This window comes from Fistularia commersonii, chromosome 16 (assembly GCF_037954325.1).
Source record: "Fistularia commersonii isolate RoL2024-O1a breed Wild chromosome 16, RoL_Fcom_v1.0, whole genome shotgun sequence".
NCBI classification, from domain to species: domain Eukaryota; kingdom Metazoa; phylum Chordata; class Actinopteri; order Syngnathiformes; family Fistulariidae; genus Fistularia; species Fistularia commersonii.
The window spans coordinates 2,842,944-2,858,206 of record NC_141299.1 but is presented as its reverse complement, the minus strand read 5'-3'; the positions used below and the strand labels follow the sequence as shown (position 1 = coordinate 2,858,206).

The 15,263-nt window shown below is 38.3% G+C and overlaps 1 protein-coding gene across 4 annotated transcripts in view; it reads right to left on the bottom strand.

The window, feature by feature from the left end:
• Window positions 1-88: 88 nt before the first annotated feature.
• The window catches only part of ryk (receptor like tyrosine kinase), a 34,794-nt gene continuing 19,619 nt past the window's right edge, over window positions 89-15,263 (bottom strand). For all 4 annotated transcript variants that reach the window (XM_086161477.1, XM_086161478.1, XM_086161479.1 and 1 more), the window contains exons 10-16: window positions 11,287-11,373; window positions 9,760-9,829; window positions 8,715-8,847; window positions 7,441-7,550; window positions 7,152-7,311; window positions 4,108-4,244; window positions 89-2,069 (exon numbers count right to left, since the gene is read on the bottom strand). In XM_086161477.1, coding sequence (XP_086017603.1) covers window positions 1,958-2,069; window positions 4,108-4,244; window positions 7,152-7,311; window positions 7,441-7,550; window positions 8,715-8,847; window positions 9,760-9,829; window positions 11,287-11,373 — 809 coding nt within the window. In that variant the 3' untranslated portion in view covers window positions 89-1,957. The remainder of the gene's footprint in view (window positions 2,070-4,107; window positions 4,245-7,151; window positions 7,312-7,440; window positions 7,551-8,714; window positions 8,848-9,759; window positions 9,830-11,286; window positions 11,374-15,263) is intronic.

The following is a 15,263-nucleotide window of genomic DNA, read 5'->3' as shown; positions in this document are numbered from 1 at the left end:
GGGGCTGGAAATGCTGTCCATGGGTTGACTTCATTTCATTGCTGCTCTGCAAGTTCGCTTGGGTTCACAGATATGTGGTGGAGAAGGGATCATTTCTGGGGCAAATAAATGCAAATCATCGGGTGTTTGCAAATTTACGATGGTCTAACATCTCCCTGATGTTTTAAATACTTTGAGGGAAAGACATTTAAGTCCAGTGTTTAGGTGGACCTGCCTTGCGGGAGGGTCCCCCGCAGTATTTTCATAATTTGATCAAATTTCTTCACTTGCAAAATGAAGGTCTCTCTCTCTCTCTCTCTCTCTCTCACACACACACACACACACACAAGATTTATATCAACATTTTAAACTTTGCTGCAGCTGAAGCGATTCCATCACACCAGGCTTGTTAAATATAGTTACTATCCATCCTTACATTACATTTCAAAAAATAAATAAAATAGCAAAGAACATGATAAACAGAATTTTCTGTTGAATTGTCAGCATACATGCAATACTTTTAACCATTGCCTCATGTAAGGACAACTTATAAAATGGGATTCCAACAACTTGAGATTTTTCCATTACTTTTCAAAAATGCCATTAAGAAAAGGTTATATTAACCCTATGTCTAAATGCAAAATACATGGGTTGAAAGAAACAGAATCATAGAAATTCATAACAGTATCCTTGTATTACATACGTTTATTTGGTAATCCCTATATTCACATAAAAAAAGTTTTATTCACGGACATGTCTTCTGTTAACAAGTGAAAAAGCAGAGGCATGACTGTGGTTGAACGCTTTCCAAGCCAAACAGAAAAAAAATTCATATGCCAAAAAACTTGGATTGACACTGTAAATTCTTGTAGAACAAAACAAATATGGGTTTCATATCAGCAATCAGTACACAGGGTGTTTTGACAAGAGGAGATAATGATATTTAATTATGAATGAAGGGACTGGGGACTTTGACTTCATGCAGTGACTGTGAAAACATCAAGTGGTAAACGGGTGACCAGGCTTAAACTTGGCAGACGGCTTGATGTGTTCACTGTTATCATTAGTGTTCTAGTAACTCACAAGAAACAGTCATAACGTCTTGTGTTAATTGTGTTGCAATGCAAAACACTTTGGCGTAGAATCAAGAGAAATCACTTGAGACTGTGAGAGAAAAACCATGTTCGATCAGCAATCGAGAAAAGTGTGGAGAAAAAAAAAAAAAAAGTCAATACCAAATGTCATTTAAAACTTAAGTGCAGCTATTTGTAGGAGCTGTTGTTTCTAATCGTTCGGATCCACGGAGGTGGAATTGTGTCCTGAAACTGGTCAGAGGTGAAAACGTATCCATGGCAGAAGTATTAACTTCATCAGGGAAAAATGGTACCATTGAAAGGAAGCTTCCAAGTTGCCGCCTAGGAAATATAAACAGGTTTTCCTTTCGTACCATGCTCTACCTTTTTTGTTGTAGAGTAATGCAGCATGCTTAAGAATATGCAAACAGCAATCAGACCCTTTGGTCCCCAAATCATTCTGCCATAGCTCACCCGCCGCAGTTACTCGTTCATTCAGTTAACAAACAGTACAAAATACTTTCTTTAAAAGCAGGTTTTCAGAGGCCTGTTATCATTTAAAGATTGTTCAGGTGAAAGAATATTCATGAGTTGTACAGATGAGAAAATATTTCCATCAAGTTGGTCCACTTGGCAGGAGAAGAGCCATTTCTATACACTTTCAAGGCATATGGAAGAACATTTCACAAAGTCCTTATACCACCTTGACAAAATATAATTTTACTCCTCTATGCTGTATAAAGGTTATTTAACTAGATAAAAAGGCAAAATAAGAAGATTAGAAAAAAAAAAAGTCACTGTGCTTGGATCTGGTTCCTCTTCCAATAAGGCACAATCAAACATTTCTCGAGTACAGATAACAAGCCCATAGTATCACTGCAGGTTGGGGAGAAAAACATCTTTGTTCATACATAAGCACCCAGTGCTGCCTGAAACTCTGTGAGACACTGAACAAGCTGCTGGAACTTGGGTCTCTCCTCCGGGTCCAGGGCCCAGCAGCACGCCATCACTGCAAACCTGAAACACAAGGTCCAACAAGAAAGACAACATCAGGTAAGTGTCATCCAGGAATTGAGACGTCACTAAACACGGGCCAGAATGACAAGCCCGATATTTCACCCTTCACAAGAAGCGTCAGGCTTTCACTACAGAAAACACAGGAAGGATTTGGTTGTTGAAGTCTGATAGCAAATCATGTTGAGAGGGTTATTATTTAACTTTTGACGGCTGAAACCAAGATGTGAAGGATTTTGATTTGTAGATTGACAGTGAAAACCATGAATTGCCTTTGAGTTCCTTTGTGTCGGTCTCTCAATTCACAACACACTGGTGATAAATCATAGTGTAACTGGAATTTCAGCTTATATTCAAGTTTTTTATGGATATTTTTCAATTATACCACTGAAAAAATATTCTTGAAAGGTTATTTCCAGTTGAAAGAGGAAAAAAAAAGCAAAAAAAAAAAATAGTGAGCTACGACAAGATAATGCTTGCTTCGGTATTTTGATAGACAGTATAATATCTTAAAAATATATTTATTGCTCTTTGGCTTGGCATGCATTAATGTGCTTGGTTTGACAGATTGATGGAACAATGACCAAGGGTCAAACATGAGTAAGAAGGAACAGGGTCTGTTTGTGTGAAACAGGAAGCATTGGCAAAGAGATGGAGGGTGACTTGCAACAATCCCAGGACATTGTAGGGGCGCATTTTTCAACGACAGTACATGTTGTACTCCCCTGAAGTGGGATCCGCCTGGGCAGTGCTGATGTAGATAAGTATCTATTACTGGCATGACCTTAAATGTGTAATGTTCCAGCTAAGAGTAAGCATATTTTGCCTTTTTTTTAGCAAACTAACTACAATTTCTAATGTTCTTTGGGTAATGGATAATTATGTCAACGGACAAACACACACACAAAAAAAAATAAAAAAATCAAATGAAAGGGCTCATAATTGGTAAGAAACACTATGTGTAATTTGTCAAAATGGGAGGCGTTCAATATCTGAAGACAAAGACATTATCAGTGAAATTTGGTGTCTCATCCCCAGTTTGCTGCCTGAACTGTATTTAGGTTTATGCCTGTTAGAAAAATAGGATTCTTATGAAGAGAAAAGCTGGACAGAGAGTTTAGCCTATATATCTGAAATTGTAAAATCCTAATTGAAATTTGGTACAGTAAGCATGCAATAACACACCACACAGGGCTTGGTTGAACGCTATTTACACACACAGAGGAAAACCCAAACTTCAAAGATAAATGTAGTCCAATACATCACCTTTTCACTTGAACCATACAGAAAAGGGGCAAAATAATAAATAAGAAAGTGTTTAAGCCCTCTCTTTGATCAAAGTTTTAGTTTTGCTGCGAAAACCATGAATTATGGGATGAAAGTTCACCATGACACACCATGTGTTGTGCGAACAAACATGACCAGAAATACATTCAGTAATATTGTTTCTATTTGACGATATACTCAAAAAATGTGAAAATGCAGGAGGTCAAGAGGAATACATTGGAAAAAATACCCAGATGTGTGAATGAGAGAGTGGTTGTCTGTCTCTATACGTGGCACTGCAATTGGATGGATGGATAATAGTAGACTCAGAAATGTATGAGATTTACAATAATATGTCAAAATGTAAGAATTCTGATGAATGAAAGCATAGTTATAAATATAACTTTGGTGGCCCAACTCTTCACTGCTGCATATTGAGCTGGGAATCTAATCCAATAACAATCCATCCGTGATAAAATGTTAGGTGTATTATTAAGCTCTAATAAGAACTAAACTCTAAATGGCAAAGTGGTAGCTTGGGAATCCGCAGCATCTTGCTGGAAAATGTGGGTGGCTATTTTTAAGTTCACGGACATTAAGGTTAAACTTGAATAACCACCAATTGAGACCAACAAATAATTTCCTGCAAAACCTTAAAACAATTTTTCTCATTGTTTATATTAGTTAAAACCAATAGTGAGTTCTCATATCTCGGAAGAGACTACGATCAGGAATCTAACAGTATGTCAATAAAAAAATGACAAGGTAAACATACAGTTCATCTGGACAATTGATTGGCTGTGCTATTCTGTAACCATCCTTCAGGTATGCTGACATCTCAAAAGGGTCAATGTCAACATAAGGAGTCTGGCCAAGAGTCATCAGCTCCCATAGTGTGACTCCAAAAGCCCACTGTGAAAACAAAAACACATGATTAAAAGGGGGAATGGTTAATTTTCTGTATGTGATCCACATTATGAGTTCCTGTTATTTTGTTGCAATCAAACATTATGACCAGAACCTCCATCATTCACAGTGTGCTAAGTCAACCAGGCCCACTCCACTCAAATTAGTTTTTGTAAGAGGCTGAATTTGGTCATCATTGTGTTGTGGTTCAATGGTGGAGCTGAAGTAAAGAGGAACTAACCCTCCACTGTGATATAATAAAAAAGCAAGAAAAAATTGAATTTGTGAAAATAATAATTATTTGAAAAGCATCTTTCACAGATAAATCCTGCCTAAATACTTGCGCATTAAAAATAGAAATAACAAATCAGCCTTTAGTTAATATAAACCACTTTGTTATAACATGCCTAATAAAATGGACTCAAAAAGCACTTGGTATCAATTCTAAAAGTCAGATATTTTTGCATACATTTTACCAAAACAATACAATTTAGATATTTAAATATGGATGCAGCACTGCATAAGCATATAGCTAAACTGTGCTAGTAAGACGAAATAAACTAACCTGAAAACATTAAATAATACATTCATCAAACAAATTCCAAAAATAACCGTTATTTATTGGGTATTGAAATTTCAGTCTTGAGGATGTAGTTTAAAGTTCTAGAAAATGTTGATTAGCAAGAAAAGTGTTGCTAAACCTTGGTTAAGATAAATCGATCAATTTAGAGTGACTTGGACAGACTTATTCCAATGATTTCCCAGACGACCAGTGTTTAGTAATCTAACCTTTAAGGGAAGTGAAGTGAGTAACAGGTAAAGGGGTTCATAATGGAAGAATAGACGTGTTGGTCTAGTCCTCTCAGGTTTCCACATAACCCCATAGTCAGGTTTTCGTCCTGTCCAACATGTATGTGATAATTTGTGTTAAATTAACTATAGTGAGGCGTTTGTGAGCCAATTAGTCATCCTGGTCATGGTATATCATTATCTAATCTAATTTGGCAACTGGGTGGAATACCCGCTCCGGCCTGGGGAAGAGGTCCTGCCCCAAGTGGAGGAGTTCAAGTATCTCGGGGTCTTGTTCGAGAGTGAGGGAAGGATGGAGCTCGACAGGGAGCTGTATGGTGCAGATGGATGTGCAGGTATGCGCCTGTGTTATCTGTCTAAGAATGCATCCTAGCACGGTGTTGTATGTAGGTGAAAAATTGCTTTGAAGACGCCCATTCTGTGCTCAGTGAAGGTCTCTAAAGTTTGACAATGGGATTCTGTGGCTCCTAGAACCATCTGTCTTCTCTGGCGAGAGTGTGTAAATTACTATCCTCAAAGAAGTGCCCTTTGTCCTTTAGGTGTAAGAGAACCGTGGCGTCCTGCCCTGAAGAGGTGGCTTCTCCTGTGTTAGACCATTCATTTGCGCAGAGGTTGTTTTGTCTTACCGATGTAAAGGTCAGTACAATCATTTCGCTTTAACCGCATTCACCGAATTCTCGACTTTGCGTCTGAGTGTTTTGTCATGAAGGTGCACCAGTGAGAGGTTTATAGGGATGAGGCTGTTGTCATGTTTTACAGTTCCAGGGACTTGACAAAGCTTGATTTTATTGCTTTTGTTAAACAGGAGTGAAGGAGGGGAAGACAGCGGATGGGGGTATTTTACTCCCATGAGGTACAGTGACCATAAAGAAGAATGCAAAGGGATGGGGGAATGTCTGCCTGAGACTGGTTGCCTATTTTTGTGGTCTGGCTATAGCCTGCTATCCTGTGACATGAACATTGTGCTCTGACACCTTGACCAAGCTTCGAAGAATGAACTTTGTACAACTGGGGCCATTTCCTACACATGGTTCTTCTGGTTATGTCTGCCTGTAAGTCTCTGTGCACAGTGGGTATTTTTAGAATCAGGGAAGACTCAGTTAAATGATAGTTACATTCTAATAGAGCGGTTGCATTGCTCCAGGTCTTATCAAGTTCCCAAGCTTCATCCAGGCAGCTATGTGATTTTAGTTAAAGGGGGAACATTTACAACCTTTCTCCCCATCCTTGCAGATGGAATATTTAGGGTTACAAAAATAGGTGATTTGTTCGGCCACAATTAAAGATAGTGATAACATTATATTAAAAAGGAGAGGACACACTCACATAGTTATGTTAATCAGAGCTTACAAATGTGTGCCTACCGAAGCAAAAAGTGGTTTCCATCTGTATTAAATCATAGTTCAAATTTGTGTTTTCCCTTCTCTTTTAACTGTTGTTTTTTCATTTTCTTTGAAATTTTTAATATTTTTAGTGTCAATTTTCAATTAGACATGTCATTTCTGTTCTCTCATCTATCTGTTAATATTTAGAAATGAAATCCTTTTAATTTAAAGAACATGTTTTATGTTTAACTGGGTCACACAAAAATAATGGATTAAATTTGGCAATTATTTTTTTTTATCATTGAGACCTCAAACTCCAGCATGAGCATCTTGAATAAAGATACTTCAGATACAATGTATCTACTAGCATGAGATTGAAAGATCATGGTGAAAAAGTAATGTGGAAGCATTAAGACCCTCTACTTTCTTCTGTAATTATACTTGGTATGATACTTGTAAAAATACTTGACGGCCCACTGCACAGTAACCTACCAAGCTGCAGCAGAACTAAGATATTTATCTAAAGATTTCTAAGTCCAACAGTCTGACATTATTGGGCATCAGCATTGTTGACGATCACACATAAGGAAGGATGGAGGTTACAGGAAACCGTCTAAATTGAATTTTCAACATTATGAATGCTGAAGGTTTGTGATTTGTATTAATTTTTCATCTGAATACAGATGAGGTGTGTTATCAAATATTGGAGAAAATAAAAACCTCAAGTCTAAACAGTGTTCTTGCAATGAGCAGAGAGGCTATAATCAACAGGTCTTACCACATCACTGGCACTGGAGAAGTCATGGTTCAGCAAACTTTCCAAAGCCATCCAGCGAACGGGCCGATTTTCATTATCACCCAGACAGTGATAATCCATAGGAAAAAGGTCTCTGGCAAGGGCATTGTCTGTAATCTTCACTTGCATGTTGTCATCAATACTATTTGGGGTGATAGGTGGAGGGTGGGGCAAAGAAAAAGCCTGTTATTTTATTATGTTGTTACATACCAGCCTAAATCATCTAAAAACTGCAGGATGGCACATTGGAGACACGATCAGAGACACTTACACACAATTCCTGGCAGCCAGGTCCTTGTGTATGACCTCTCTGCGAGCCAGGTAACTCATGCCACAAGCAATCTGGATCGCCATGTAAACCAAATCTTGCTGAGAGATTGCCTGAAAGGAAATGGGTAGGAAACCAGAGACAATGAGCAGTTGAAGACAGAATCATAGCCAACGTGACTTCATTGTGTTGAATTGTCCTTTTATGTCAAAACATTTTCTTTTGAAATGTGTCAGAGCTTACTCTGTCAAAAACATGAGTTTCACAGCTGAGAACAACAAGGTAGTATTACATTGTAATACACAATAGCTGCTAAATGTGGAGAGTTTGCATCAGAATTCTCATCTCTAGGAAAAAAATAGTATGGACTACATCAAATAAAAGTCACAGTTATGAACAAATTTATTATTGCTTGGATGTGTAGACAATGGACTACCCAGCAGGTTTGGTTCACATCTCTAAACACAGCACAGGGAAGGATCCCTGACTCAAGTACAATAACATTAAGATTCAAAGTGTTTATTGTCATGTTCATAGAAAGGAAACACGTTTCCTTATACAATGAAATTCTTTCTTTGCTGTCCACAGTGAATGCCAAGAGTATAATCTTAGTATAAAATAAATGCAAAAAATACAGAATAAAAGCAAATTTAAAAGGCATGTGAAAGATACGATATCGATTGGGGGACGATGTATGTCAGGTGTAGAGTATGTACAAATTCTGTTGAAATTGAAAGACAGCCAGATGTTTGATTTATAGTAAATGTCACAGCAGTGTTTTTTCTGCCTTTTCAACAAAGCTGAATCTGTCATACTGTTTTGTCAGTTATAGCTGTATGTTTGTTGCAATTGTTGTCGTCTCTCACAACTCTTGAATATACATAATGACATGGTTTTGAACTAGAGTGTTGTTGTGTTACTTTAAACTCTACATAAAAGTGCAGTGAAAAAATTCCTTGACATCAAATCACCAGTTTCCATTTGAAGGATTTATTACAGTAGTTTGGAAATGTTTTGTCATACCACGATACAGTGAGAAATCAATTTATTGGAATAGTTTCATACATGTTGTACTTTTTACTATTCATTTTGCACATCTGTACATACTGTATTTGATCATATCATATATCTTTATTTATATCATAAAGCTGATGCACTTCTGGTTTGAAGCAAACAGCATTTCATTGACTCATACTTTACTGTGCAATGACAAGGTTGAAGCAAATCTGATATAACATGTGCCATGTCTCACCAGACTAACAGACTAATAGCCTTACCTGAGGGTTGTTAGCTTCAGCCAGCTTGCATTGCCGCAGGAACAGCTTTAGATTGCCCCAGGCCATGAAGGGCAACACAACCATGGGCTTCTCTCCATCTTCCGTACACACATGACTTATGGGCAACAAATTTCTAGCAGCAGAATTAAGAGAGCCTGAGGAACCAGAGAACGGTCTAGCAACACATAAATACTGTAAACTACTTTTGTCAGTGTTTTTTCCAACGAGACAAGATGATCGACGAGTAGCTCATCGGGTCATACAAACAACTGCCAAAATTTGTAAGTATCAGCAAATCATATACACTGCTCAAAAAAATAAAGGGAACACTTAAAAAACACATCCTAGATCAAAATGAATGAAATATTCTTATGAAATACTTTGCTCTTTACACAGTTGAATGTGCTGACAACAAAATCACACAAAAACGATCAATGGAAATCAATTGTATCAACCCATGGAGGTCTGGATTAGGGATCACACTCAAAATTAAAGTGTAAAAACAAACTCCAGGCTGATCCAACTTTGATGTAATGTCCTTAAAACAAGTCAAAATGAATCTGTGTTGCTTCCTGAGTAGACACTATGATTTCACAGAAGTGTGATTGACTTGGAGTTACATTGTGTTGTTCAAGTGTTCCCTCTATTTTTTTGAGCAGTATATATTCAAAGGATGGAGAAGGGGCATGTAGTCTGATATGAATATTTTATTTTCCACAAAAAGAAAGCTTGTAGCCCTTTAAGCCTCCTGAAAATTTCAGGTGAATGAGTGGTAGTGGGACAAAACTCTAAGTATATCATATAAAAAAAATATATACCATATCCTTCAATGAGATTTTGAACAAAGTTGCTTCACAAAATGAGTCGACAATTGATCCGGTAGTAGTGAGTGTTAAGGTTAGAGTCTGTTCACATGTTGGGGGAAAAAAACTAACTAGAAAAGTAATCACCTTGATACTGCTCCTATTTTTTTTGGCAAGGTTTACATGTCAAACGATTCGATCATTAGAAATAAAACTGACTTGGCGTGTTTGCTTCCACTTACCTGTGATGAAGCCCACGGAGCTTACAACTTTCAGTCAACATCATTGTCACCTGCACCTCCGACGCATGATCTGAAGAAGTTTATCAAAGGCAGAGTAAGATTACTTTAAACATTTATATGGATGATATAGTCTCCTTTCATTTAATTGTTTAAATACAGAAATATGGCATCATTATTTTTTAAAATACGAGAAAATGGGATCACGAAGATCTTGATTTATCACCAGATTCAAGTCCTATCAGACTTTTTTATTCCACCATTAGCTGGCAAAATTTGATGGAGACTATAAACAAAAACAAAGAGTATCTGATTCAACTCAAAAAAAAATAAGATACTTCTTCTCCCTTTGGCAACCTTCTCCATCTATCCCTATTTTCTGGATCCTCCCTTCTCATGCCAACTACTTTCATATCCTAAAAACAAATAAGATACTATTTATGCTGATGAAGCTCCTGTTTTTCTTTCAGGACATTTTTTGCTCATCTTTAGTTTAACTTCTTGTCAAATTTAGGTATAATCTTATAGGTATTTCAATGTATTTGTCACAGAATTCCAGAATAATTTGTTGTTGAATTTTGGACAACTGTTTGCAGTTAATAGGAGACATGCAATGGACTATTTTTCTGCTTACTCTAAAAACAAGTCAGTGAGGTAGCATGAATACTTCATTTTAAAATCAGTTTTTAACAGAATACTCAATGAAGCATCCAAACAATAAATATCAAAGATTGTCTAAATGTGGACACAGGAATTGTGGATTGCATATTTTGATATTATGCCATAACATATCAGTTAGACAATGTTCAATATAATGCCATGTCCAGCGGCCAAGTGTTGTATTATCATTTGGTTCCAAGCAACGAAGCCAAGTCTTTTGTAGTTGGAAGTAACACAGGAAAAGTGACTTGTGCCAAGCTCACTGAGGTCAGTATTGTATCATCCAATACTTATGAACAGCATTATTTTCCTTTTACAAAATTCACATAACCAGGAAGTTAAGAGCTTGATGAAGTCAAGGTTGGTGTGAAGATATTGTTCTCAGAAAATTATCCATCCTTCCCTCACCATAATAAAAGATTGGATGTTGAGATTAAAAGTCAAGCAAGCACAAAGCAGATAGAGTCACGGTTCTAAATATTTTGTGTTCTTTTGCATGCGATAATGGAATCATAATAGCCTTAAAATAAATTTCCAAAGGAATGTCTGTATACTTGCTCAGACACATACATGGTCATCTGCTAATTCATTAGAAAAACACAAATTACCTTTGGTCAGTAATGTTTGGTTAGTAACAAGACGGAGGACATTTAAGACAATTTACTAGTGCATACTTACAGCAACTTTTTCTATTGTTCATAGGGTTGTCACTCATACTATGACTTTGTTATTATATTTATGATGCATTGATCATTAGTCTTTTTTGTGTTTGCCTTAAGTATGTATTTAAGTACAATTGCTGTAGATTACACAATTGCTCAATTTGGGATTGCATTTAGCTTCACATTACAACCAAATCAGCATGCATACCTTTAACTGTCTTCACAAAGACTTGCTTTTCCTTACTGGAGTCCTTCTCATCCAATAGCACCCCATGAAAGATTCGTCCAAATGTGCCTGTCAGAAGACAATAAAAACATTTATTTTACGTTTGCAAAGGGGGAATAGTCAAAATTCCAGATTCAAGTGTGAATATAGAACAAATTTCACATCACTCAAAACACTATGACTGGTGTAGTGGATATGCCTCTCCTCAAAATGCTTGATCTCAGCAATATTCAACTTCCTTGACAGAAGCCAAAAAAATGAGTCAGTCGCAAAAGTTCTGCAAACATTTCCTCGACTTCAGTGATTCCGAAATATTTGGGGGTGAAAAGGCGAGGCTAAAGCATTTCTGCATCTCTTGCTAAACTATAACCATTTCTTTCCAAGTTGATACTGGGGGAAAATGCCATTTTGGTGTATTAACAACCAACTGTAATGCATCGATGCATACTCGGCCTGTGTTTGAACACGAGAGGAGAGAAAGCTTGAAAAAGGGCAAGGTTTTGAATTCCCTCCCTCCCACTTTACAGTCTGTTGAGCTTGTATAAACTTGCTGGCTATTATGATCAAACTCTACTTTGAGTAGATGTGGCCTGCTTTCACTATCAACTGTTGTCACATGTGTTTTGGCAGCATTGCTGTAAATAAAATCTCTTGCCTTTGTTTGTAGAGAACTGTAATGGCACCAATGATAACCCTGAAGCTACAACAGTGAAATCTTCCCTTCCTGGTTAATCAGATGGGATGTTGGCTTTGAGTGCTGTTTCTTCTGGGTGTCACTCTTGAGCATACTGTGCAACACTGCCCCGATGACTTGAGGGGTACTCATCGCTTTGTTGCATTGTACTGGCACCCGCAAGCTCCCCGAAAATGTACAGAATTACGCATGATATGAATGCAGAGGATGGACAGAAGGTACTATACTTATGCGTAAACATAGCCAATGTTGCGCATAAGTTAGCTTTTAGAATACTGCTGGTGTTGATAGAGCATCCTTTTTTTTACAATTACTGAAGGAAAACCAACTGCCATTTCCACTTCAGTTGTGAGGATTTTGGTAACAATCCGTTGAGTCTTTTTTGAACTTGTTTGAACTAAACTTATTTGACTGAGGTCATGCACTGCACCTTCACATACACAAGTCATTCGAAATTGCTTAAACCAAAAATATCACTGAATACTATACAATGCATTTTGCAATATTTATCATGACTGAAATACAGTTATACATACACATGCATACTGAAACAAAGAATAGTTGAATAGTAAGCAATGCCTGGAGGATGCAGTACTCATTCAGGCTTCAATTTGATCATTCTTAACCTTTTTGACAATGTTTTCATGATCCTTTAACTTACTAAGCAGCAGAAGACAAGCCTTTCTGAGATGAATAAATTCTACTTTTTGGTATGTCATTTGCAGATTCGAATTCACACATGGGGCCAGCAGCCTATGCAGAGGGGTCAAGACTTCATTTCTCCCTGGCCACTTCATCTAGCTCTTCCAGGGGAATCCTAAGGGATTCCTAGGCCACCAAAAGACCTAGTCCCTCTAGCGTGTCTTGGGTCATCTCTGCAGCCTCCTTCTGGTTGGAGGCGCCAAGGAGGCGTCTAGGAGGCATCTCACCGGATGCCCGAGCCGCCTCATCTGGCTCCTCTCGATGTGGAGAAGCAGCACTTCTGCTCTGAGTCCCGCCCAGATGAAAGAGCTTTTCAGCCTATCCCTAAGGGAGAGTCGAGACACAATGGGGAGGAAACTCATTTCCGCCGCTTGCATCCATGATCTCTTTCTTTTGGTCACTACCTACAGCTCATGACCAGGGGTAAGGTTAGAAGCGCAGATCAACTGGTAAATTCAGAGCTTTTAAGGATCATGGACTTAAATTTGAAGGTGCTTGTTTTCATCCAGCCACTCCATATTCAGCTCCTAGCCAACAGAACCCCATGTCCATCCTGAACATCTGCTACGTTGCCATGCTACATCCTAGGACTCAATGTAGCATACATGGATACTGGAGTACATAGGGCTGCATAAGATCAATCGGACACTTAAAGCCTTAATCAAGAGCTCAATGGGACTATTGAAGAGGACTCTCAAGCCAATTGCAGATAAGAATTTCAAATATGGTACACACCAAGGACTTGCACAGTCCTTCCTTGTATTCTGCATAGGTCGGAACCCAGTCAGCCAAATCGTCGATGAACTGACAATCTCAAGAGCACTTCCAGCAACAGACTCACAAAACTCTAATGAAAAGTTTCTGCCTCGTGCATCACAATGTACAATTCTACAACCCTAGTGAAATCTGTCAGAACAGAACTGAACGTGCAATCAATCCAAGTATATTCAAATATTGCTGTCATGTATATTCTTCAACAGGTATTTCCAAATTGTCAGTACATTCTCAGTAACTAATTAATCTCATTTTGTGCACGTTCTTTCTTATTCTGCATATATTTTTCATTAGTATTTTGACACAATTCTGTGGAGTTTTTACGGTAATTTTCTTATCTTTACCTTAATATTGTGACACTGTACCTGCCTACGTGCCTACCTATCAACACAAAGCTATATGCTGAGACTCGCCAGTTAACCTCACCAGCATATACAGCAGTGTTATTGGGATGTCATTTGGATTGGATATGTGTGGATGGAAAGCATACAGAAGAAGAGGATGATCACCACTGAAGGGGTTGAACTGTCTGAAGGCAGATGATCAGGACAGCTTCAAATACCTGGGGATCCCACAGGCAAAAAGCACCCATGAGAAAACAACACAGAGGTAAGCCACAGCCAAATACCTTCAGAGGGTGAATCAGGCCCTGAAAAGTCAGCTGAAGACCAAGAACAAGATCCAGGCTATGAACATCAACACCCTGCTAGTGATCAGATACACAACTGGCTTGGCCACTGGAAGAAATGGAAGCAAGAGATAAAGACAAGGAAGGCCCTTACAATGCAAAGAGGTTTCACTCAAAATCCAATTTCTTGAGGCTATACACTTAGAGTAAAACTGGAGGCCGCAGATAGTGAGAGTCAGAGCCACTATCCAGAAGGAAACCGTAAACCTCCAAGAGTGGATTAGTAAGATGGTCCCAATGATAACCCGCTAAGTAAATCCCTCAAGCAGTAGAAGCACAAGAACAAGCCTTGAACAAAAGGTTAATGAAGGTGGGGATCTACCCTACCAAAAGAAGCCCAAGGTGAAGGCTGTGCGAAGATATTCCTCCAAGTTATTCCACCAATCCAAGTTGTAAGATGCTGATCTTTTTATTAAGATGCTTAATACCAAGCTGGCCATCACTGTAAACAGGAATATCTATACTAAGTATGGGTTGGAGGTCCCTAGATCACGGAGGGGGATACCAGCAAAGGTGACCCAGAACGACCAAGCCAAGATCCTTGGAAGTTGAACATGACTTTAAGACAGACAATGCAGTGGTGGTGAACCAACTGGACAATAGTGGACAAGCAACAGAAGACAGTTGTAGTGTTGGATGTAGAGATCCAAAGTGACAGTAGCATCAGAAAGAAAGAGCACAAGAAACTGGAGAATTAACAGGGTCTGAAGGGGGAAGTGGAGGAGCTAAAGAAGACGAGGGGCAAAAAGGCAAAGTGGTTAGAGTAGTGATCAGGTCACTTGGAGCAATTACCCCCAAGCTGAGAGAATGGCTCCGGAAGTGCACAATCATGGAAACATCCTGAGCAGAACCTTCAAGCCCCCAGGCTACTGGTAGAAGACCCAAGCTTGAAGGAGACACAATATCGCTCATAGGCAGGCGTTTTTCTTTGTTTTATATTTATTATGCTAAGGAACATTTTTTTCCACTTCCACCTTATGGACATTTAAAGTCTTTATATTCCTTATGAGGACAAAGGATAAGTATAAAGGATACACTCCTACGAGTATAAAGGATAATAATTTATCCTTTATTAATCCCTGTGGGGAATTTTGTTCCCTG